The 24,482-nt window shown below is 47.9% G+C and overlaps 3 protein-coding genes across 3 annotated transcripts in view; 1 reads left to right on the top strand and 2 right to left on the bottom strand.

Annotated features, from left to right (window-relative positions):
* LOC143002207 (myosin phosphatase Rho interacting protein) overlaps positions 1-24,482 on the bottom strand; it is a 203,029-nt gene that overhangs the window by 105,755 nt on the left and 72,792 nt on the right. The gene's annotated exons all lie outside the window — the stretch shown is intronic.
* metrn (meteorin, glial cell differentiation regulator) lies at positions 4,055-9,405 on the bottom strand. The gene is made up of 4 exons (XM_076152298.1): positions 9,126-9,405; positions 8,178-8,611; positions 6,341-6,400; positions 4,055-5,751 (listed from the first exon to the last, which is right to left on the bottom strand). Exons 1-4 carry the CDS (start codon positions 9,230-9,232, stop codon positions 5,438-5,440), a joined length of 915 nt encoding a protein of 304 aa, XP_076008413.1. The 5' UTR covers positions 9,233-9,405; the 3' UTR covers positions 4,055-5,437.
* The window catches only part of stub1 (STIP1 homology and U-Box containing protein 1), a 4,026-nt gene continuing 2,407 nt past the window's right edge, over positions 22,864-24,482 (top strand). Inside the window, exons 1-2 of the mRNA XM_076152125.1 lie at positions 22,864-22,992; positions 23,635-23,868. Coding sequence (XP_076008240.1) covers positions 23,755-23,868 — 114 coding nt within the window. The 5' untranslated portion in view covers positions 22,864-22,992; positions 23,635-23,754. The remainder of the gene's footprint in view (positions 22,993-23,634; positions 23,869-24,482) is intronic.

Here is a 24,482-nt window from a genome sequence, read left to right as displayed (position 1 = left end):
CCCTGTTCTCTTACAGCTTTTGATCAACTCGTCTACCTCACATCTTCATCTATTCTGACACAACCAGTATCCTTAAGTAGGGCTCATGGTTCTGCAGATCAGAGCTACAGACTTCATCCCACAGGTGTCCCTCTTCTATGGCCTGTATCTCTCTATGCCTCCTGTTCCCAGCTACCCTGACACTTTGAAGACCTTAGAGTGGCCTTAATAGTGCATGATGTCACTGTTTGGGGAGGTTTTGTGCCCTGGCCCCCCTGCAGACAGGCTGTCAGGGCCCAGGACACGCTGAGGAGAGGCAGCTGTGTTCTTCATTCTCTCCTCTGCGTCTTGTCTTTGCCTTACAATGCATTTTTTGCTTTTTGGCGGGAAAGCACCCAAAGGCCAACTTGCAGACTTGGGACTCCCCTCCCCGGAGAAATGCGTTGCCCGCCACCATGTCCACCCTTGTCTTGATTGATTTTCAGTGCAAGTTTTGGAAAGGGATTACAGCCATCTGCAGGCTCTCCAGGAACAAAGGGGGCTCCTCGCTCTCCTCCCTTCTCTCCTTCACAGGGATAACATGGCCAGATAAACATGCTCTTACTCCGCTCTGCACTTGTTCTCCATTCTGCCTTGACCTCTCAACCCACCCAAACTGCCCACTCTACTTAAAAGCTGACCACTTGTCCCCCCCCCCAATCACTCTGCCCTGTGAATAGACGGCGCTCTTCACTCCTCCGTTTATTGCCGAAGGAAACTTACAGTGTGATAATTGGCTGAAATTCCGACTATGTGAATTAGCGTGTAGGGAGTTAGTGAGATTCCATCAGGGAATCATTGCTCCCAGCTGTGTGAGGGTGTTATGGGAACCAGGAATTGTCAGCTGGGAGTATTGGATGCCAGAGCGTGGTCACGGACTTCATGTTGACTCTCAGCTGGGGCTGAGGTGATGAAGAGCAGCGGGATGCACAAGCAGTGAGTCACTAACAGAGATGGATACACACTGATTCACACATAGCTGTTAAATTAGTGTTAGAGGAGCTTTGGGGCCTGGATGCTCGGGGGCAAAGATAACGTACACACACACACACACACACATACACAGAGAGGTGCAAAGCTGCAGGAGTCGTTATGTCACAACTGGCAGATCAGCGTTTCATCAACATGAGCCAGAGTCTGGGAAAAGAAAGCAGGAGAGAAGAAGAAGTGTGTGTGGAGTGTTTGGTCCGAGCCGTTCAGCCACCGCCCCTGAGTTCTGACTCACAACGGGAGTTTTAACAGCAACCAGCAGCTGTGGAGCAAGTTGTGGGAAAGATTAGACTCTTAACTCAAACTCAGTGTTTGGAGTATCATAGGAAACAGTCCCAGAGGAGAGAGAGAGGGAGAGAGAGACAGAGAGAGAGAGAGACAGCAGCGAGGGACAAGGGTGAGACGCTTTTGTCCTTTGTGTAATGAGAGAGATCAGGCTGGAGGGGAGGCTCTTTAACGCTATCTGAAGAAGAAACTTCAGTCAGTAAACGGGCATTCCTTCCTGCGGTGATACACAAGAAGAAGAGAAGAGAGGAGGCAGCAGCACATGTGTCTATGTGTGTGGGAGTGAAGGCAGAACCGCTTAGTAAAGTTCTGTCTCCAATTAAAGAGAACATTAAACAGGTGCTGCAGCTCTGATGAGTCTAATGCACTGTGAGCACCTGTAACATGCTGTAACTATGGAAACGAGAGTTATTCATAAAGTGTTAAAATATAGAACACAGTCAGTAAATTCAGGTAACCAACCCAGGAAGTGTTTGTTAGAATCGTTCAAAAGTAGGAGTGGGTCTGTGTTTATATGGACCTGTGTGCTGGGTGTGGTGCCACTGTGCTGCTCTACACGGGCGTGTGTGTGTGTGTGTGTGTGTGTGTGTGTGTGTGTGTGTGTGTGTGTGTGTGTGTGTGTGTGTGTGTGTGTGTGTGTGTGTGTGTGTGTGTGTGTGTGTGTGTGTGTGTGTGTGTGTGTGTGTGTGTGTGTGTGTGTGTGTGTGTGTGTGTGTGTGTGTCCCCTGTCCAGGAGCGCTTTGCCCCCGTCTGCACTCTCATCTCTGCAGCTTTGTCTCCGGCCACTTCCCTCAAACTCCCCCAGGGGCTGAGGGAAGTCCACGCCCGGCGGCGGCCCTCGCTCCCGTTCCCCTTTGGATTCCCCTTTTCCCGAGCGCTTCCCGCTTTTGCCGTGTCCATACATCACTTCAGCCACACACAGAACAGGACAGAGTAAAGAGGGGAGGAGGGGAGGGGGGCTTATTGTGTGACCACAGCACTCTGCAGAGCTTTCAACCTTTGGGGGCAACACGTAACGTCTCAGGGCCATAAACTCCCTCAAAGAGTCCCACAGGGCTGAAGCAGGGAGAACACAAAGAGCTAACATTAAGATGGAGGAATACTGCACCAAACGTAAACAAGCCTGCACTTCAGAAGCTTTAAAGCAGCAAAATCTACTTCTGCTTCTAATATTGAGCCGTTAATGAGTGTGTTTGATGTGAACAAACTCAAAATTGGAGGAGTTTGGACTGAAATAGTGACAATTTGGGAAGTAAATAAAACTTTTTCAAGCCTAATTGTAGGGATTGGTTGGTTTGAGCTAAACAAGGACTCTACCCAACAGCATTTTATGATTTGATCTCTATTGAAATGTCAAACATTAGTGAGTAAAGCAACAAGTATGTAAATGTACCTAACAGGAGTGTGTGAGCAGTGCCAGTGTGAAATATATTCATGAATATGTCGGTGTGTGTGTGTTAATGTGAGTGAGTGGTGTCTCCTTAAGGCTGCGGCGTCATAATTGGTTTACTTGGAATAACATCGCAGTCGCCGAGGTTCAAGCCGGGGTCACGGTGAAATTGACAACAATGCAGGAAGTTGAGCTTTGTCAAAAAATGTCACATGATGCATTAGTATAATTTGAGCGCTCTTTGTTTTGCCTTATCAGTCGCGCAGCAGTTAACCTCAGATGGATCGGAGAGAGGAGGAGGAGGAGGGGGAGGAGAAGGAGGAGGAGGAAGAGAGGGTTGTGTGTGTGTGTGCGGGGCCGCCGTGCAGCTTAGGGCCCCAAAGCTATGGTGTGTTTTTGTAAAAGGGTCACTGAGGCAGTAAATAGCTGGGGAGGTTGGTTGGTCCACTCTCATGGTCTAAACCGAGGCGGCGGCGGTGAAGTGAACGATGGCTGCTTTCCCATTTCACCTAAACGCCACCTTAAGTCCCCAGCTGCTCTTTCTCTCAAACAAATTTACTACGTGCAGCAAATCGCTATTTTATATGTATGTTCATGTGTACGGGACTTACAGGGTGTGTGTGTGTGTTAGTGTGTGTGTGTTTGAGGCAGAAACAGGTGGTGACTTTAGGGTACGGGTCAGTGATACGGGTGTTTCTGTGTTATATAGCGTGCAGATCCTCACCTGTCAGAGCAGAAATATGCCCCATAACGCACGCTCAGCCACACATAACGGGGCTCAAACGCTTTGTAGTGCCGCAGACAGGCAGGATCAAAGCCCAGGCTGAGGGGAGTGAAACAGAACCTTTGGCTGGATTGCCTCCTGCCCGCCTGGCCCGCTCTGCCTCGGCGCACGTGGTCAGGATGGAGCAGGCGACTGCGTGGCACCTCTGCTCCGCCGCGCCGCTCCCTTTATGGCAATTTATTGCTTCCTGAATCCTGAAAATGGGAGGCCGAGCACAAACAAGATTCCAACCGTTGTTCTCTGCCGCCTTCCCCTGTCCAAACACCCTCAGGGTCCTAAGCACCCCCCTAAATCTCCCCTCTCTCCCCTTTTAGGCCCACTGGCTCTTTCAGAGTTTGTTTTGGGCTTTCAGGGGATCTGATTCATGGGCACTTGAAGTGAGTTATGTCTGAGAAAACCTTATCACGCTCCAAACTGTGTGCCGTGAAACTAGCGCCTTACATCAAAAAGTCTGAGAACTTTCATAAGAAAACCATAAACATCTGAAGTCTTTTTCTTCCATTATACTTTAATAACACAGACAGACACATATAAACATTCACAATACTGAGACTTTTCTCTTCCATAGGCTTCTTTTTGCGCCGTCGTTTCTAGATTTTCTTATTTACATATTTACATTCACATTGGTATCGACACAGAAGACAACAAACAGCAACATGGCAGTGTACAGCACGTCAAATACGCTCATTTGGTTTCATCCCCCTCTCCTCCCCTCGTCTCGTCTACATAGTGCACATTAGAAGTCATATCACCAAACAGAAATCCTACATTACACAGATGCATATATTGTGTTTTTGAGTCAGCGAGCCTCATCCAGTGTAAAGGAGGTTTACTGTAATCACCTATATAATGAGATTCTCCCTCTTTACCTCCACAAGCTAGCATATCAGTGGACTTCTGATAGCGATGGCTGTTGTCATTAGGTTTGATAGAATATTGCAGATTATAAACAGGTAAAATACAAATTCATATCTTATATAAAGTAAACTTCTTCATTCTAATTTCTTTTGCGAAATCGGCAGAAAGACGACAGCCCAACACGCAACTGCCATGACAACACTGCTAGCATTTAGGCTCTTATATAGAGAGAAATCCAATTATTAGGAATATCGCCCGGCAACTGAGACGAATCACCGTCCTGTGAGACGCAGAGTCGGCCTGTAGGAAGCGTGACTCTGTGAGCTGTGACGCCTGCTCAGGTAAGCTGTGTCGGTCACATCATCTCTACATATATTAAGACTCTCACTTCTTCCTCTATGCTACATATAGTTGCTTCTTTTTTTATTTGGTTTTCAGTGCTGGCAGCATCACAACATCCAGATCGTTCCCTCTCCCTAAACAGTGCAAATATTCTTTATAATATTTCCTTTTTAATAATCTCCTCAATAACAGGAACATTGAGGCTCCAGCAAAGGGGAGGAGCCACTGCAGAACAATATGAAGGCCGGACGCCTGCGGGCTCGGGAGGCCTTCTGAAGTCTTGGACCACATCACCCCCTGCCCTGCTACACACCACAGAGCAATGCTACACAACTTCTCCATCATTTTCCTGAGTTTCAAAGCCACGACGCCTAATGAGCTCTGAATTGATGGCTTTGAATGAATTTGCCCCGAACAGAAAGCTTTGCTCTGAGCCTGAATGATGACATCGCCGTGTGTGAAATCTCTCCGTCGCCACTTGCCTACAATTATAATTTCATTCGTGTCCCTCGTGTCACGACTCCACCGGGTCTTTGTGACCCGGGGCGACTGAGTATTGCACTGGAAAAGATTCTGGAAAAAAAAGATCCAGGTTTCTCTCCTCAGTCCTTTGGGAAGACGATCTCGCCGTCGGTGGCTGCGTCGGCGTTGGCCTGCATCGTGCGCACCAAGGCCTCTTCCTTCAACCGTAGGAACGAGGGGCTGAATTTGGCTCGGTCGTTCAGTAACAGCCTGGATTCCGCTGCACTCTACTGTCTCTCTCCCTTCGCTCAATCGACTGGCAGCTCGCAGGGAATCTGCTGGGCGGCCTTGGCTGTGGCGTAAGCCTGCTGGAAGTCCTTGTAGCGAGGAGCGCAGCCCAACCAGGCCTCCCCGAAGTGAACCCGACCGGTGAAGAGGAAGCTGCCCGGTCCAGGTTTGACTCCGCACTGCACCAGGGTCCTGATCTCGCCCCGGCTGGTCAGGCGACTGGTGCCGGTGAACAGGGCGTACTTCTGACGGAACACCCGGGTGGCGCTGACTTTGATCACCGCCGCACGCAAGTTCTCATCTTCCACCACTGACCGGATGTTGCCACGGACGACTGGGGAGAGACAGAACATTGAGGTTATTTCCTTCGTTAATTCCCATGGTTACTGCCCTTAATTTGTCTTTGTTATGACTTTCTAGTTAGGGTTGTGCTTCTTTTGGATCTGTCGGGTAATCGTGTTAACTTTTGTTCAAGGCTCCAATCCCATTACAGCTCAATCAGTCTACTGGGCGGGGATGCAGGGATTAATCCACGACATCGCCTTTCAGTAGGGGGCTAGTGTGTGTGTGTGTGTGTGTGTGTGTGTGTGTGTGTGTGTGTGTGGGTGTGTGGGGGGGGATGGGGCAGTGAAGGACTCTGCTGTGTGTCACCTTTAACCTTTGCACCTTTCAGAGCAGAGGATTTGGAGGCACTTTGGCAGATTTGACACGACCGATTTGTAGATCCTGGTTACAAAATCATCGTTGCTATTTGGTTGCCTGGTTTAAAATGTTAATCCTATAGGTGTGTGTGTGTGTGGGGGGGTTCTCTGTGTGACAGTAACATTTCATTCCTGAGCCGATGTGTGTTTGTTATGTTTATGTTTGTAGGTTTCGGGTGACGAGGGGTCGACAGGTGAGGGAAGTCAGAGGAGTGAACTCACCGAAGTCGCTGGTGCAGACGGCCATCAGGATCTCTGTGTTGTTGCAGGGTCTGCAGGCATCTAGAGAGAAGGGGGGAGAAGAGGGAGAGAGTCGGTTGGTGACCTCGTGTAACACTCCACACTGTTCCATGACACCTATATGCTAATGTTTACAACCAGCCTCTGGATCAATCACAGCCTGTACATCCGGATACACACTTGGATCAAACCTAGACCTTCAACTCCACAAAGAGAGAGAGAGAGAGGGGAGACAGCTGCTGCTTTTACAGTCGGAGAGAGAGGAGGACCACCGGAGCTTGAAGGTGTGAGGCTCCTCCGTCTCAGACCATTTAAAAGGCCAAATGAACCCCCCCCCCCCAACCCCAAAGAACCCCTAAAGCCTACCAGGGTGTCTACAGTCACACCTCATCAAAGCTCTGCAAAACAGGGGCAGAGGGGAAGGAGGAAGGGGGAGGGGGGGTTATGGGGGGGACTTCAAAGATTTTTTTTAAGGTCCCAAAAATTCCACTTCCTTTCCCCAGAGAGGCCCTAACAGCTCTTCAGTAAAAAAATTAAAAAATTAAAATACACTGGAGCCTTCCTGAGATTCTTAGCAGACGACCGCTAAGACACAAAAGAGATCAAAACCCCAAATCAGCCAGAGTCTGGGCCGTCTGCGCTGAGGACTGTGGGTAGATGAAGAAGAGGAGGAGGAAGGAGAAAAAAACGTGGCATTTTTTAAAGTTCTGTTGTCCCTGTGGCTGTGGAGGCCCCCCGTGCCCCCCAGTGCCCACCCCTCACATTCTCCTGCTTAGTGAAAACCTCTTGATAAATGAGATTCCTTCCTCTCTCATCCACGGCAAAACCCCCTTCCAAAGCTAATCAGTGTGTGTGTGTGAGAGAGGGAGAGCTAGAGAGAGCTGAAGAGAGGGAGGGGAGGGGGGGGGTGTACACTCCTACAGACAAGTCTCCCCACAGAGAGGCAGCTCAACAAAAGAGGGGAGCATCTCAGCTGGGCAGAGGCCTCCCCGTCTCCTAGGCGACAGAAGTAATCCCAGAATACTCATGCAGCAGCCATTCAAAGCTCTCCGGCCTCTGGAGAAAGACCCACATACTGAGCTTTTGTGGCCCCCGCCTCCCTCCCTCCCTCCCTCCCTCCCTCCCTCACTCCCACACTCCCACTCCACGTCTCCTCTGCTACCGCTCGTCCAAACCAGTGGACTGTTTGCTTGCACGCCTCTGAGTGGGGGGGGACTTGGTAGAGTTGGGAGTTTGGCCCCTTCCTCGTCTGCTCCCACCCTCCCTCTCTCCCTCCATCCCTCTCTCCTTGCCTCCCAACCCCCGCAGGAGCCTGAGTGGAATTATGCATCATCTACTTCATACCATCACTGCAGGGGTGAGGAGGGGGGGCTTCATAACCTCAGTCTGATGTACTGAAGTATGTTGGAGCAGGATGAGGACATGTATGTCTCTAGGTGAACCTATGTAACATGAATCAGACATGTATGGAGACCCGGTGCCCAATGAGTACTATTGTCTACTTTTAATACTTTTACATTTACTGCTAATACCATTTTTGTGCATGAAGGATTTTTGCACACAAAGTTAAATTGTTCCACTTAAGTGCTTCCTCCTTTCCTTTTCTTAGGTTTCAGCGGTTGGTTTCTTCCACGTGCACATAGAGAAACGACTGGACTGGACTGTACCAACTGCTGGAGATGATTCCTGCTCAGATCCTGCTCTAAACTTTGCCTACAGGTCAAATCAAAGCTCCACTTCCTCTTTGAGCCTCTGCATGTTGGATCACAGCCTCCTCCTCCTCAAACTAACATGGCTGACAAACTTCTTCCTGTCTCACCTTCAGTGTTGATGGGGTTGGAGTCCAGAGACAGCCGGGCGGGCCAGTCCCCTCTCAGCTCGTACCGGAAGGAGGCGATCCTGCGGCTGATGTCCTGGTGAGGCGTGGCCTGCAGGAACAGAGCCACCCTCTCCCCGGGCAGCCGGCTGAAGCAGCGCACCCTGGGCGGGGGCGAGGTCTCCAGCCGGTCCCCTATCAGCAGCTCCAGGGCCCCGTCTCTCTCCAGGTACAGCTGGGCTCCGTGGAACTGCTCCGAGGGTTTGACGCAGGCCGTGATGAGGCCCGAGCTGCTTCCGCCGGGCCCCACCGCCACAGAGGGCAGGCGGGGTGACAGGCTCAGTCGCAGGGCACCTTTGGGATACAGCCAGTCTAGGGTGCCCTCGGAGCAGTGCAGGGAGATCTGCTCCACGCTGCCCTGCTGCTGGGACAGACCACTGTGGACGGGACAGAAAGGTAAGGTTAGACCAAGGTTTGAAGATTAGTTCTACTGACTCTGATGTGGAGGAATGCAGAGGCAGAAACGCCCCCTGCTGGCCGGTCTGTGGAGACACTTTATTGCAGCTTTAAATCAAATTTAGACACTCAAAATTCCACTGCAGATATTTTTAGATTACAGCAACAATAATCCATCAACCGCTGCAGCCACACTGTGCACTTTACTCCACATTTCAGCCTGTCTGTCTGTCTGTCTGTCTGTGTATCCGTCTGTCTGCCTGCCTGTCTGTCTGATGCCTCCTGCAGCCCTGAGGCGCCTCGCAGCAGAGCACCCTAAACATTTTAATTGCGCCCTAAGTGCAAGTCTCAACTTGGTTCTTCACGCACAAGCAGCGGTCACTTTACGCATAAACACGCGCATCTTCAGCGGCACTTTTAACATCTCATCCCATCACGCTGCAGACATTAAATGCATCATCACGGCGCACAGCGGCGGTGCGTTTAAGTACTTGCCTTCCTCTCCAGCTGCACTGGTCCTCGGAATAGTTTGAGAGAACTTCGTCCAGAGCGGCAAAGATAAAAATCCAAACGGAGTAAATCCAAATTCCAGACGCGAACATTTTGGATGGCGGAAAGATGGAAAACAAATAAAGGAAAAATATAATTCCCAAAAGATGAAATATCCTAAACTTCCTCCTATAAATCAAATACTTTTCTATCTTCGATCACCTCCATCGCTCTACACTAACTCCTCTCCTCTCTCCTGTCTCCTCTCCTCTCCTCTGCGCTCTCCGTGCCGATGTGCGCACGCGGCGACGCGCGCAGCTCCAGTTATCGCCCCTTGGACAAACTTAGCGGACCAATCAGAGGCCAGCAGGGGAAACTTTAAACCACTCACAGGGGCGCGGGGGAGGGGGCCGGGGGGGGCGGCTGACCTGCAGAGTAACAGTATGCGAAGATAAACCAAAGTTACAATCCCGCATTGTGTCGATCGAGCCGGCAGTGTAAATACTCATTAACCGCCCAGACTGCGAGTTTACTCACATAATCACACTTGAAACTAAAGTAAAGAAGCATTTATTCGTCTGCAGACAACTTAAGATGACAACAATTCCACTTTCTTTTCACTTTTCTTTTAAAATGTATTGGTTTGCGTTTTTTGTTTGTTGTGTCCCGTTTTAAACTGCTGTGTTTCATTTTAAACACACACTTCCGTCTCTTAGTTTCTTCTCTCTGTTGGTGAAAAGAAGCAGAGGAAGCAGCTGGACTCTTTCAAGTGCTTTCAAATGATCAAAGGTGTTAAGTTACCAAGTACATTTACCCAAAATCTGACATACTCTTACATTTCACAGGGTAATGATGTCTTTACTGCGTTCAGATTACACTTATAAAATGCGATTAACTTTTATTTCCCTCCTTTGTTTCTTTCCTTCCTTCTGCCATTGATTTATTTGTTCATTCTTTTTTCTTCCTTTAAAAACAAAACCTAACTTGGCTTCTCCTGTTTTCTGTGAATGCTTCATTTTACTGCTAATGTCTGTTTACTTTTCTACTCTAAACTAACTTTAATAAGACATCAGAATTCTTCCTTTACTCTTGAAATTATTACAATTTTGACGAGTTCTCTACAAAAATATGATCAGTCAATAATAGATCATGTAATCTTATCCATAAATGCAACAAAATTGTTTTTCTGAAGCAACAGATATGATAATGATGAAGACACTGACGATGATGAAGAGTTTGCCCCCGCCCCCCCCCTGGTTGTTGTGCCCTCCGCCCTTTGCCCTGCTGGGTTTCTCTTTCATGTTGTGGTATTTATAACCAAATGAAATATTCTTTTGTGATAACGCTGCCATCCATCTCCCTGAGCCACAACAGTGACTTTCAGTGTACGCGCATGTGTGTGTGTGAGTGTGTGTGTGTGTGTGTGTGTGCACATGCACGTCTGCACATGTGTGTGAGCGCGTGTGTGTGTGTGATGAAAGGCAGGACGAGGCCCTCTGATGGAGTTATGACAAGGACTCAGACCGGCACAAAGGCACATGTGCAGAAATCCAGCTGCTTTATTGTGTGAGGCACGACAGAGCTTTGTTATCCACGCTGCATTTGAAAGCAGCAGAGTTTAAAACGCAGACTGGTGGGTGTGTGGATGTGTGTGTGTGTGTATGCATGCATTAGTGCCTCAACATGGATGCAGGCCTCAGAAATGTGACTGGACGTCCACGTGTGCACAGCGCCGTCGGACACTGGGATGCACACGCTTTGTCAAACGCATCATGAACGTGTCCTTTTAAGACAAAAGCACTTGGTGGGTGTGTGACCCTGGTGTGACCTGAGATCATGCCAGAATCACAGAACACAAGAATCTGAGACACACTGCTGTTACTCATTAAATGTGGTCTCACTGCTGCACAATTTCAATCCTAAACGTTGAGTCTTAGACAGTTTGAGTCTCCAGGTGCGTCGCTGTCGTCTCAAACCTCTGCTGCAGCGTCGGCCCAGTTGTCGAGGTTTGATCCCGGCCTTGAACTCAACGTGTCGGCTTGCATTATTGTTAGCAGAAACCCACAGCTCCACTCCAGCGTCTGTGTGTCACACTGTGTGGATCACAGATTAGATTTCAGCGTTGCGGTGCTGCAGTCTGGTGTACCGAAGGTCAGTCTGAGTGTGTGTGTGTGTGTGTGTGTGTGTGTGAACCATCAGCTCGGCCTGTAGAACAATGACATCTTTGACTGTAAGGACACACTGTTTGGTTGTCCTCGTACTTAAACCGCCGGGCCAGATTCCCACCGCCGAGGGTTTCGGTTTGTCCGTGTCCGCGGAATTCTCACCATCCCGCGAATGACGGCGTCTTCAAACAGCGCTGCCGTACGCATACGAGAGGTGGCATGTGTGTGTTAGTGCTGTGTGTATTTGCTTTGTGTGTGTGTGAGGATGTAGTGACAGTGTGGTGTGAGTTGCGTTTATGGAACCTTGACATTCTTTCTTTCTCTCTCTCACACACACACACACACACACACACACACATTCCGACTCTCCAGTTATCTCCTGTAAATGTTGAACACTTCCTTTAGATGAAGTCATGTGTGTGTGTGGACTTCTCTTCGTTCAGATTAATGTTTCCTTCAATGCAAAATTCCATTCAAAATTCCCAACTGGCATCCCATAATTAAAAGCTGCATGCCTCTGCTGAGACACAACGTTCCTGTCATTCCTGTTTCTCTAACCCATAGTTTGCATGTCAACAATGTGTCGCTGTGTCATTAGCAGATTATCTTCTTTAGATTTATGTGATGAACGAATTTGAACTTTTAAAGTGTGTGAAACGGAGAAATGTGTCCGTCTAACTTCTCCCTTCCCAACATGGCTGACAGGATATTCCCTCAGGAGCACGGAGGCTTTGTTTGGTGTTATGACCTCAAACAGCAGCAGAGGATGAGCCGAGCCAGGCGTTCGTCGTTCCCAAGCCTTTCTGCCGCTTCCCATAGCACCTCGGCGCTAATCCAGATGATCTGACTTTGGCTGTGTTTGTTTTCCTGCGCAGTGACATCGATCCCCCCGGCCTGTAATGAGATCTGAGGCCTGGTCGGGACGCTCTGATAATCAGGCCACTGTCAGGACGCCAGGCGACTCCAGCCGCCGCTCCTCTGAGGTCTGTGCCGCGTCTTATGACCTCATACTTGTATAGAATCATGTATGTTAGTTGTAGCATGTTGCATGTTTAATTCTTGTGCCAGTGAAGAACTCATTCCAGTTTGGTGCAAATATTCGGAAACATGCAACTGCAGCATATAGATCCAGAATAAAGTATTGATTGATGATTATTGATGATTAGAGAGTGATTTTGTCAAGGTTTGTTTGTTTCATAGTGAAAACCAGACGACTCAATGTGTCTGAAACCAGATGTTTAAAGTAATTTGGAGTGTGTTGTAGTGTCTGTGTTGTGGTATTGGGAGCTGTGTGTGCTACAGTTACCTTCTATACCCTAAACTGTCGTCGTAGTAACAGTAATAGTAGTTTTGTGTTGCGATGACTCAGTGAGAGCAGCGTTGTTAGCTCTTTCCCAGCTCTCCATGCAGGTGAACGAGGCCAGGGGCTCCCGGTGTTGTTGTCAGAGTCGATCGGGCCGTGAAGAAGAACGGACGCCACCACCCGGGAAGAGAAAGTGGTGAGTTTTATTTACCGCATGAGAGCCGTATGTGAAAACCGACACCTGCTCTCTCATTGCACTTTCTCAGGATCCTGTTTGTTTGTATGAGAGTACATTTCTCCCGGTGCCTCTCGTCTCTCTCGCCCCGTCTCTCTCCGTGTGTGTGTGTGTGTGTGTGTGTGTGTGTGTGTGTGTGTGTGTGTGTGTGTGTGTGTGTGTGTGTGTGCTTGTGTGTGTGTGTGTGTGTGTGTGTGTGTGTGTGTGTGTTAGTGTAAAGCCCAGTGGGAAACCGCTGAATACTAGAGGGCCCTATACCAGATAAACAGAGTCGGAGAGTTGATAGCAAACGCAGCTGGAAACACGCAGAGACACCCTGAGAACGCTCCTAACGCTCCTCTAAACATGTAATGGATCACTTAGCTGCACCGTCACAACGCTCTCATAAGGCCTCCGCGCTCGCATATCATCACCATGGCGATCCGGACATTTAGATGACCCACATCTCTATATATCAAACTTTAATCTTGTGTTTTCCTTATCAAAATTGTTTAAAATGTCTCCGTCTTCTTGGTGGTTGCCCGCGCTGAGAGTCCACTCCATTTTCAATTCATCGCTTCTAAATATAACCTAATTATTGAGCCGGGGGTCGGAGGTCACAGCTGGGGGCCCTGGGGGACTTCATTAGGGAAACGGAGGGAAGAGGCTGCAGGTGTTTTTAAAAGACCCTCTGTATTCTTCTCCGTCCAAATTCTGTCCCCATTAATTTCAGCTTATCTCCACTTTGGCTTTGATATACGAGAGAGGAGAACTCTGCCCGTGTTTTGACTCAAACCTGGAGCCAAACACACACACACACACACACACATTTACACACACTTAGAAACTCATCATGTTTAGAGAGTGATAAGTATTGCCTTTGCTGGGTTCACAATGGGTTTCTTATCTGAGTGTGAGCAGATAATGATGGTGTCGCTGAACTGAAATTAACTTTAAACCGAAGCGTCAACAGTGCGGCTGGTTCTCACATTCCTCAGCGCTCAAACACACACGGGGGAATACTTTTATCTGCCGCGTAAACAGGCCGCGCTCCCCTCTTAAGTGCTTCTTCACACAGATTTACCACTGTTTAGTCAAGAGAGTTTGAGCGGCCGCGGAATGCTACAGGAAGTTTCCTGCGGCTCGTGAGGTTTGAGGATAAATATAGAGACGGAAAAACAGAAACCACGGCCTTTTGATTGAAACAAGCGCATGTGGAGGAGTCGTTACGCTGCGGTCCAGCTCGTCCAGCTCGTCCAGCTCGTCCCGACGGTCTCTGTTGTGTTTTTTGGAGGGAAAACCAGCTGGGTTGTCTCTGCCGTCTTTATCTGACCGCGTCCCCCTCCTTTCGCTTCACATTTATGACTCTCATTAGCAGCCATTAACACATCTTCTCCCTCCGTTTCTATTCGTAATCAGAAACGAGAGCATTGTCATTCGCCGGGGTCCCTCTGTCCTGCCGGGGGCTTGATGGGTCCAGTGTTGTTGGATCCCCAGCTGGGGGGTCAGACAGAGGCGCTCCCCCGCCCCCCATCCTGCCTCTAATTGGCCGGATCAATTTGGAGGGAAAGTTTAACAAGAACCAGGGATCCCTCCAAAATTTGACAATAGGTATAGTGTTTTACATACGTCTGCAGGAAAGACAGATGTTGGCGCTCTTCGCCACATCCACCATTTGAATACCCCTGATTTGGATACAATGGCGTCCGATACAAAAGGCTCTTTTAATTTTGGCGGCGCAGGCAGATGCATAGTTTTGGCGGTCAAGGCGAGTTTGGGCTCTCCAGGGTTTTGTGGTGGACGTCTCATACGTCTGACTCCAGTCTGCTGCTGACTCGCCCACTTTCACATCCAGTTCCAGTCAGCGTCCACAACAATATGAGACAGTGAGGCGGGGGAAATGGCGGTGGCGCGGGTTCAACTCCCGGTATGGGAACTTAACTATAGGAAAGTGGAGACATAGTGAGGCTTTTATTTTACTAAATGATACCTTTTCAATACAAAATACAACATTCTCTTTTTATTCAAAGATGTCGGGACACAAGTTTTGCCTTTACACAATAACAAACTTCATATTGATACAGTTTTGCCTCCAAACTGACACAAAGAAAAGAGGAACTGTCACTTGGACAAATGCACAGATTTAAGAAATGCTAAAGATTAAAATCATTCAGTTTTTCTTATCCACCTCCTCTTCCTCCTCCTCCTCCTCCTCCTTCTCATCACATTGCTGACTCCTCTGTGAATGGAGTTTGTGCGGGGCAGGTCATCCTTGGCTGTGCAAGAATATAATTAGCCTGCCTACACACACACACACACAGACACACATGCAGACTTTAAACTTTAAACCCCCCCCCCTCCTACAATGGCCTGGTCAGACAATAGACACATGCCAATACTCTGACCCCCTCATGCACAAACCCCTCGCTGTTCCTCCCGGAGCCCCTCCCCCCTCCCCCCTCTCCCCTCCCCCCTCTCCTGCTCACTCAGCACAATAATGAGACTGATAAAATGTCATAGTTCCTCCTCAGGTTTCCCCTCACATCTCCACGGTCTCATAAAGACAATCGCCGCTAAATCTCAGCTGTTACTGTCCCTGGGCTTTAATATGAGGCTGCCGGCGGTCAGGATTACTCACCACGCCGCCTCGCTGTATTCAGTTACAAACTCTATAATGTGTTAAGGCTCCCAATTGTGAATGCTGTGAAATTGGAATTGGCCAAATCCGAATGTTGGATCTGGGTCTTTTATCCCCGCACCGTCTCTCACCGGCTCCATTCACGCTCGGCTCTGACCCGGACTCATCCCCGGCCCCCTTTTCATCCAGATTTCTGTCTCTAAATGCCATTACTCTCGGGGATGCCGTGCCTTTGGTCTCTCGGCACCTGCACCTTTGTTGTCCCTCCTGCGGCACGTCAATGGCACCTGTCTTTAAAAAAACTATACATCTGCTGCAAATGAGGAGCCTTTGTCAGGAGGGGGGGGGGGGGGAAGCCTCGAGGGGACCGCCAAAATTGAATGTCTTACCCCCAACCGCCACCCCCGACTCTCCGACACAAGCAGATACCCACACAGGGACACACACACACACACACATCAGGGGTATCATATCACAGGTCCCTGGGGCGATGCTCTTGTGCACAGTTAGATGTTCTCATGATAACAGGTGGATTTGAATGTACACAACAGGTGGAAGTCTACAGCTACAGCTTATTCACACATTTAAACCTTTTACTCTCTATAGATTCATGCTGTATTTCAGAGTAGTGGTTGTTGGTGTCGTTGTTTGAGATTCTGTGAAGCGTCCCAGAGTCCAGATCCGTGTTTCTGTCACAGCTCCGTCTGCTTATTTGGCTTCTCTTCTTCTTCTTGTTCGTCTGATAAACAGAGAGGAAGCTGACAGAGGGCAAACAGGCGCAGAGTTAAAGGGAAACAAAACAGAGTCTGTTCACTGGCTGGACGTCTCCTCAATGGAGGTGGTTTCTTTCTGCGCTGAACTGAGACGTGCAGAGGAGGGAGAGGAGAGGAAGAAAAGAGAGAAAAGAGGAAAGGCAACTTGTAGAATAATTAGAGCGTGGAGGAGAGTCTTGGATTCCCCGACACACACACACATATGCATGAGCAAAGGCACTCACTCATACCTCTCTCTTTACACGTGCACGCACACACACACACACTTGCACATTCATGCACGGCCCCGACTGGAGGATTTTGGGCCGATCTGCACATGTATGCAGGCTAATCAGGGCCTCTCCACAGAGAGAAAGCACCGGGTCAGTCAGGGTGAAATGTTTGTGATGGAAATTTGGACGGCAGGCGTAGGAAAACAAAGATGGAGACAAGACGCCCCGGAGACGGCATACTTTACACATGAGATAACACACTCTGAGGCATTAGAGAAAGAAATTACTCCGGACCACAAAGCCTCACAAATTCATCTCTCTGAGCTCGTTCCCGTAAAGTTGTGTTTGTGCTGTTTAATGTGTTTGTTTGGGTTTTAAAGCAGCAAAATTCAATCCATGCAGTAAGCAGATTGGAGGATGTTTGACGTGGAAAGACAGAAACGCCTCAGATGAGTGGTATTCTGTGATCCAGATGAGCTCAGAGTCCAGACACGCCCGGGCCTGTACAGTGCAGATACACGGGGGCGTCCAATGGAACCGCCGCCCCATACGGAGCAATCGGACAAAGATAGGATTTAATGGCCCTCCGATTGAGCGATTCTGAAAAGCCGACCTCTGACCCCCGGCTCTGACCCCTCCCGTCCTCTGGGGGTTTGCTGCTTGTCATCGGTCATTTGTCAAACTCCCGGCGTTGATCTGATTACCGTCCAATTTGGGATCTGCCGACTACACACTTCTAGGATCAAGATCAGCAACTTTACATGACAACAAATAGCAGGATTGTTGCAGGAGGAGTAAAGGAGGGAGGCTTTGTTTCCGTTCAGACGGGTGGAGCTAGATGCCAAACCTGATATCAACCAAAGATCAAACTCTCCTTCTCTCTGCAGTGCTGCAGAATGTTGAGGTGAAAGCTGAGGCATCCAAATGTGATGGAAGCTGAAAACTCTAATGGGGAATATTGGAGTGTTTGATGTGTTGCTGTGTCCATTTGACGGCCCAAACTGTCTGGACTCAGCTTAGCCTGATGAAAGACTATTCTATGTGTTTGTTATCTTGGTCTGACTAATCATCATCAGCCATCAAGTTACATTCAGCAGAAGTTAATGTGTTAAAGTGTATTTATGTTGATGTGTCGAGCAACCGTCTAGGGTTTGTGTGTGTGTTTGTGTGTGTGTGTGTGTGTGTTTGTGTGTGTGTTTGTGTGTGTGTGTGTGTGTGTTTGTGTCTACTTATCTGTCATCTCATATCTGACCGCCCTGTCTAGGATTGTCAGTCAGTCAAAGTTAACAAAGGCCTTTTCCTGAGCCTTATTTTTACACACACACACACACACACACACACACACACACTACTCCACCCCCCAAAACCCACCTCTGTCTGACCATCACACACACACACACACACACAATTAGCCCTTTGCTCATTATGTCTGCTTTAGCTTCTTTGGGGGGAGGGGCAGGCCGGGCCCGGGTGGGGATCAGTGACCCCAGAGAGAGAATGACCTGAGGGGACACTCTGGGGTGGGGTGGGGGTTAGGAGGGAGGAGAGAGAGGACAGGAGGGTTGGGGGGATGGGGAGTGGACACGCAGGGAGGGAAAGTAACTTTTAGTGCCCCTGCTGGCTGCCTTCACCCCTCAGTGGATCCTTATTGATTTCCTCACTCTGACTTGTCACAGTCATAGATTGCTTGGGCTTTAGCAGATCAAGTGTTTAAGAAGTTGATTGTCTAATTGGTCAGACAGACAATGCAATATTTATTTGTAAAATTTGTAAAAGATAAATCCAATATTTGCTTTTGTAGCGAACAAACTAAAGCTGCGATCCACTGATGAATCTCTGAAACTACATTTTCCGTTTCTCGTGTATATTTAATGTGAAGTCAGATATCTGATTGAGCTCTGTGTGTGTGTGTGTGTGTGTGTGTGTGTGTGTGTGTGTGTGTGTGTGTGTGTGTGTGTGTTTGTGGTGTCGTGAGAGTTTTGATTTCCCTCCAAAATCGTTCCTCCATTGTAACTAACCTCCCCCGCCGCCACTTCTCCCTACAGAGAAGCCGACACTGCCTCCCCCCCAGCCGTCACACATCCATCCACGGTGTGTGTGTGTGTGTGTGTGTGTGTCTGTTTTGAGAAAGTGGGGGTGTTGTAAAGCAGCGTGCCGCAAACCCCCCGGGGTGTGAAAGATTTTTGGACCAACACTACCAGCCTGAAAAACAAACTCTGACTTCAGTTTGTTTTTGCTCTTTAAAAGGGGGATTCAAAGCAGCAACCTCAATGGAAGCATAAAGGCCTGCAACAAACACTATAAGAAGTATTAGAATTGTGTTTATTTGCATCTTTTCTTAACAAATGTCAGATTGATTCATAAATTTGACTTATTAATGAACTATTTCCTGTTCTGTTTATTCTTTATTATTGTATTAGACTTTATTATTATTCTTAACTCCATGTCTTGCTTGGCCGCCTGTGTGAATAAAGGAGAGACTGATGTATCCTCAGGGGAAGGAGGGAAGAGGAGCCGCCCCCCCTCTCTTTGTCAGGAAGCTAATCAGAGATGTGGAGGTGTGTAGACGACCTCTGACCCTTCAGATATCGCTGGGCCTTTTTTTCGGACTTGCCTTTAACTCTGTGTCAGGAAATCCCATGTTTAACTTCAAACCACGATGCAACAAACTTCCTAACCTCTGATGGAACAAAAGGGAGCGATTTTTACGAGCGAAATATGAGATTTGATACGTTTCACTTGTAGCTGAGTCGTAATTGTAAACCGGCGCTTTAGTGATGTAACAATGGTCTGCTGTAACAAAAGCAGAGTGACGGACATGTTCAGACGTGTCCAGCAGACCAGAACAGAGACACAACACAGGGACAGAGGAAGGGTTCTACTGTCACAAGTGTTTAATCGATGATGATGATGATGTTAGAGTCTCAACTTTCAGAAGTATAAATATGGGCTTGTGTGTGACTGCCTGACTTAAATCCCAAACCAAACCCTCCTCTGCCTTCTCATCGTCATTCTGAAAACTTCTTCTTCTTGTTTGCCAGTGTTTCATTCAGGTCCACTTGAACAAACCGTCTCCAGTCTATGAGCCTTCCCCCTCCTCAAAATGAGCAAACCCACCAAACAAAGGGCTGCCATTGTGGATAAATACGTCTTTTGTTTTACTCATTTGAACCTGAGGTTTTCCTTAACGTTAAGGAGTGCGTGTTCGGCCTTTTTCTCTTTTCACAGGCTTTGGCGATGAATAGCAAAATCCGCTGCCAAATGGGAAAACGACTACACTGGCAGAGAGAAAGAGGAGAATCAATCAGGAAGTGGCAGCTTTTCAGCTGTGCCAGAGGAGCCGGGCAACTTCCTGGTCAAGTTGCCAAGGTGACTGGCAGCTGAGCCAGCTGGTGCAGTGGGCAGCAGTTGGACCTACTTGGGAGATGGAGGAGGCTGCTTGTTGGGAAGTGGACAGTGAGTGTTTCAAATAATATTTACATGAACATCAGAATGTGGATTGTATCTTTTTTGTCTTGTTGTTATGAGATACTTTGTGTATTTTGTGAAAACCTGTCTTTTACTTGGCTGGTCCGGGGGTTGGGGGGTGTTTTGGGGGTTCTTGAGGGGATAAGGGGCCAGACTGGTGGTAGATAGGTAAACACAGCTGGGGACACACAGTGCTGCTGGCTTTGAGCCTCTACCCCCTCCTCCCCCCTCCCTAGCGGTTTTATCAGTGTGTTTGCTCAGGGGATGTTCCTTAATCTTCACACACTGATCTCTGCTTGGACCTTCAAGGCGGGAATGAAAGTGACCCCGTCCACTGTCACAGCCCTGCTAATTCCTGCATGGCTAAACTTCTATGTCCCTATTATGGTAATGCTCTGTGAATCCCTCAATGGGTGGGATGGCCCTGATCAGTATGATGAATTATTGATCATAATCTGTCCCTTTGTGCCACTGAAATTAAAGAGGATTGTTGTCAAGGAAATACCAGAGACAGGCTTTCATGTGCGCCCTCTAATTTCAATTATCAGTCGTCAATATTAGGTCATATCTGTAAAAGACCTAAAAAAAGACTCCTTTTATCTGGAGTTTTATCATATAGTGAATTGTTCCGTGTGTGTAGAGTAAACTGTGTTTGTAGATATACCTACAACTGTTACATTTACATCCTGATTTCACCACGAAAAGGCACTTTTGCAGTTATGTCGCTTGATTCTGGTCGTAGAGCGCCCTCTGCTGACCATCACGTACTCTGCTCTTTACATACAGGATAACGCTGACATCGTGAAAGCTGATATACTTATATATAGGCATGGGCGCCAAACTGCAATCCACATAAAGTACATTTAAATAAATATGTTAATAATTATTTTGACTTCTGGTCTGAATCTGTGGGTGTGAGATCATGACCTGTCGCCCTACACCTGACCCGCTGTTTACAGTGAAAGGTGGGGGGAGGGGTAGCGGCCTGGCTGCATTGTGCGTCTACAACTAGAGTAAGATGACTTTATGATGCACAACTTCACTACATACTCAGAGCTAAACCCAGGTGTGTTCTGATACATGCCTAAAAGCAAAAAACGTGTTGTCCGTGAAACGGACGTTCCCGGCGCCCGCGCAAAACTGGTTCCGGGTTAAATATCGTCCCCCCTGTATCGTCCCCCCTGTATCGTCCACCTCGCATGAATAAGCAACTTGGAAGCTGCTCATCACCACACGCAGTGGAATCATTGTTGCCTCTGAAATCTACGCCGTCTAAACACAGTCATTGTCCTCAAACAACACAAGAGTAGCTGTGACTTACTGTGACTTACTCTTTTACAATTTGTCAGATCTTTTATTATTGTTGTATTGCAGCTCTGTTAAATGTCAGTACTTCGTTTCAATCAGGACTTCCGATGGAAATGAAGAGAATTTATGACGATTTGAACACCAGTGGGTCTGGCGCCCCCTTACAGGGGGCGACACACTGTGCACACAGGTCAGCCATGAAGATGATAGGGGGGGGACTGCTTCTGTGCAAATTCAATGCATTATTTTATTTGTTCTACAACGCTTTCTTTGTGCGAGCAGGTACGCAGTCGAGTCCTAAGTTCATCTGCGTCCCTCTCGCTTCTCTCAGACAATGTCTCAGCATGTGATTCCCCCCTTTAGCCCTCTAATTGCGGTTAATTCCTCTCCTCCCTTACTCTCATTTTACCTGGGCCCACCCACAACCACAATCACAATGGCTCCTCTCCTCATTGTAATCTCTCAGAGTTCTCCACCATCCTCCATTAGAGTGTAACATTAGCCGTGTTTTATGTTGACCCACTGGTTATGTCGGACAGTGATCCGGTGGCTGGAAATACTCTAAAGGCAAAAACGCGTTGTCCGTGATTTTCACCGGCAAGCGTGCCGGCAACGGACGTTTCCGGCGCCCACACGTGCAAAACCGGTTTCCGGGTTCCTAGCGCGCATCATCCCCACAGTGTTAGCGCTATTGATAGGTGGATGTCACGCACGCTTGTGTTGTTGTTGTCAAGAAGACATAAAAACAACTTTCATAATGAAAGGTCTCTCGGGTGCTGCTCTTAGAAAGCGAGGAGGGAGGAGGAGGATAAACGGGCCCAGGGTAGAGGTATGTCAGTCATTGTCTTAAATAACAACTTAACATGAAAATAGCGTTAGCTATAAAAAAATATATATGTAAACCTTCTTTTTTTTATAGATGCACTGAGAAAGTATCTGTAGCCACAACAGGCACCTGCAGAAGCTGCAGCAGACAATCCTCCAGTGTCTTCTTCAGCTACTGAAGAATGTAAGTGCATGCATGGTGCATTTAATATGAACAGTTATAATTCTTTACTACTTTACTACTTACTTTATCATAATGCCAATGCTTGGCTTAGCTGAGAGAAGCTTCTCCAAGCTTAAGCTCATAAAAACTATTTAAGGTCCACAATGTCTCAAGAGCGCCTAAATGGACTTGCACTTATAAGTATTAAACAAGAAGTGTCCAGGCAGCTGTCGTTTGATGCGACTATTGATGCCTTTGCTGCAAGGAAGTCCAGGCGTGTACAGTTTTAAGTATTTGTTGTTATGGTAAAGTTATTTTATTAGCTCCAATCTACACTTTCGCCCGGGGCTCCAAATCACCCACGGTCGGCCCTGCTTATATATTATTACTTTAAATTAGTACACAGGCATCCAGATGGGTTAATAAATGTAGCGGTGCAGATATTACCTCACTTTATATTCTTTATTTAAACGTGGTTGGCTGGAGGAAAACGCTATTAATGAACTGTATTACCAAATTGTACATATATATTTATATACATTTATATCGTGTATGTTAAGTTCTTACCGAGTCAGTGAAATGTGGTTTTAAAATTAATTAAGATTATTGTGAAAAAGAAAATACGTCGCGGTGTATGCGACCGGAAACACCCATTACTACTTCCGGTGACGTTACTCGAGCATTTGACGTCAGCATAACAACAACCTGTCATGACAGGTCGAGAAGGGGAAAAATTATGTTTAGGACGTGATATGAAACCAAATGAAAACATCTTCCACTTGAATGTGAGCGTTCTTCTATAAGGTAAAGTATGGAGAAGCGCAAACTGAAGGAGGCGCCATTATGTGTGGAAAGAGCGACAATTGCGGACGACAGACTGCCTAGCAAAAAAAAGCTAATTCAGCGTTAGCCAGGCTGTTGTCTTTGGTTAGCTAGCGGCGATGAGCGGAGCCTTAATAGACTCATAATTAATATTTTTATAGCTGTAGATTAAATTAAAAACATTCCATCGCCACACAGTTGTACTCAGACTAAACTAGTAACGCTGTCGTTCCTATAAAACAACCATCCGAAGCGAATCTGACATCATACCTCGGCATGCTAAGCTAACTGCCCTTTACCCGAGCATCCTCTGTGTGTTGATTGTGTTCATTTGAGTTAAACTCCCGCGTTTGTTGTCATAATGTCGCGGTTCGGGTTTCTGTTATCGCCTCAATATGTCAGCGGGGTGCAGGTACACACTCCGCCTGCCTTTACTGCGAGCACACAACATTCTGGTGAAGTGTGCTGGCTGCTATCTGTCACATGAGCGGCTCATCGGTGTGTCACGCCGCTTCATCGGGGCTTCACCGGGGGCTGCACCTCGCTCCTCCGTCACACGCATTGCAGGTGCATTGCGGTGATCGCACGCCGTGACCTTTAACCCTCCCCTTCTCTCTGATCCAGCCTGTAAAAGCCAGACGGGACGGGGGGTGCATTCAGTACGCGGTCAGCTAGCCAGCCGAAGAGACGGGGAACAGGATCGGGAAGCAGGGCGAGGCGGGCCCCGCGGAGCCGGTGGAGAAGATGGCCGGCAGCCCGGAGAAGAGTTCCACCGCGCAGGAGCTGAAGGAGCAGGGGAACAGGCTGTTCCTCTGCCGCAAGTACCAGGAGGCTGCGACCTGCTACAGCAAGGCCATCGTGAGTTCCCGACATTCCGCTGACGACACCACACACATGCCGTACATTCCGTCTACAGTCTGTGACCTCACTGGACATTTACACACTCAGGATCGATCTGTCTCACTTTCATCAGGAGGATTCATTCTTTATTGGTGATCAATGAAGTAAACAGAGGGAAACTTAAGTATCTTAGAACCATAATGTTAAACTCTCCTACACTGATCAGGGTTTAGTCTGTTATGTTTGCAGCTGTTGTTAGAAAAATAGAAAATATGCTTTGAACTATTTGGTCTGGTGGTTAAAATGTGGAGTTCAGGTTTTTGTCAGAGCAGAAACTAAGGATAGAAATACAAATGTAAAGGGAGAAAACTATCAAATTAGATAAGTAAGAGAGCAGCTGTTAGGTTTAAAGCCTAATGACATAAGTGTGTAAAGAGACAGATGATGATGATGATGGCGGGATGTGATGTCATTCTGTCTCCTTGCGTCTTTGTTGGTGCAGCAGTCTTGAGTTTTGTGATCTGAGAGTCTGGATGAAGAGTTCTGCTCATACAAAAGCCACACTCTGTGTGCTGAGCCTGAGCTCTGATTAGATCCTCTTTATTCTGCTGCACTGGGAGCTGAAACCAAAT

The sequence above is a fragment of the Genypterus blacodes genome, unplaced genomic scaffold, assembly GCF_046128005.1.
Source record: "Genypterus blacodes isolate CSIRO-AG114 ecotype Tasmania unplaced genomic scaffold, CSIRO-AGI_Gbla_v1 ptg000055l_1, whole genome shotgun sequence".
NCBI classification, from domain to species: domain Eukaryota; kingdom Metazoa; phylum Chordata; class Actinopteri; order Ophidiiformes; family Ophidiidae; genus Genypterus; species Genypterus blacodes.
This window is presented reverse-complemented; position numbering and strand designations above follow the sequence as displayed.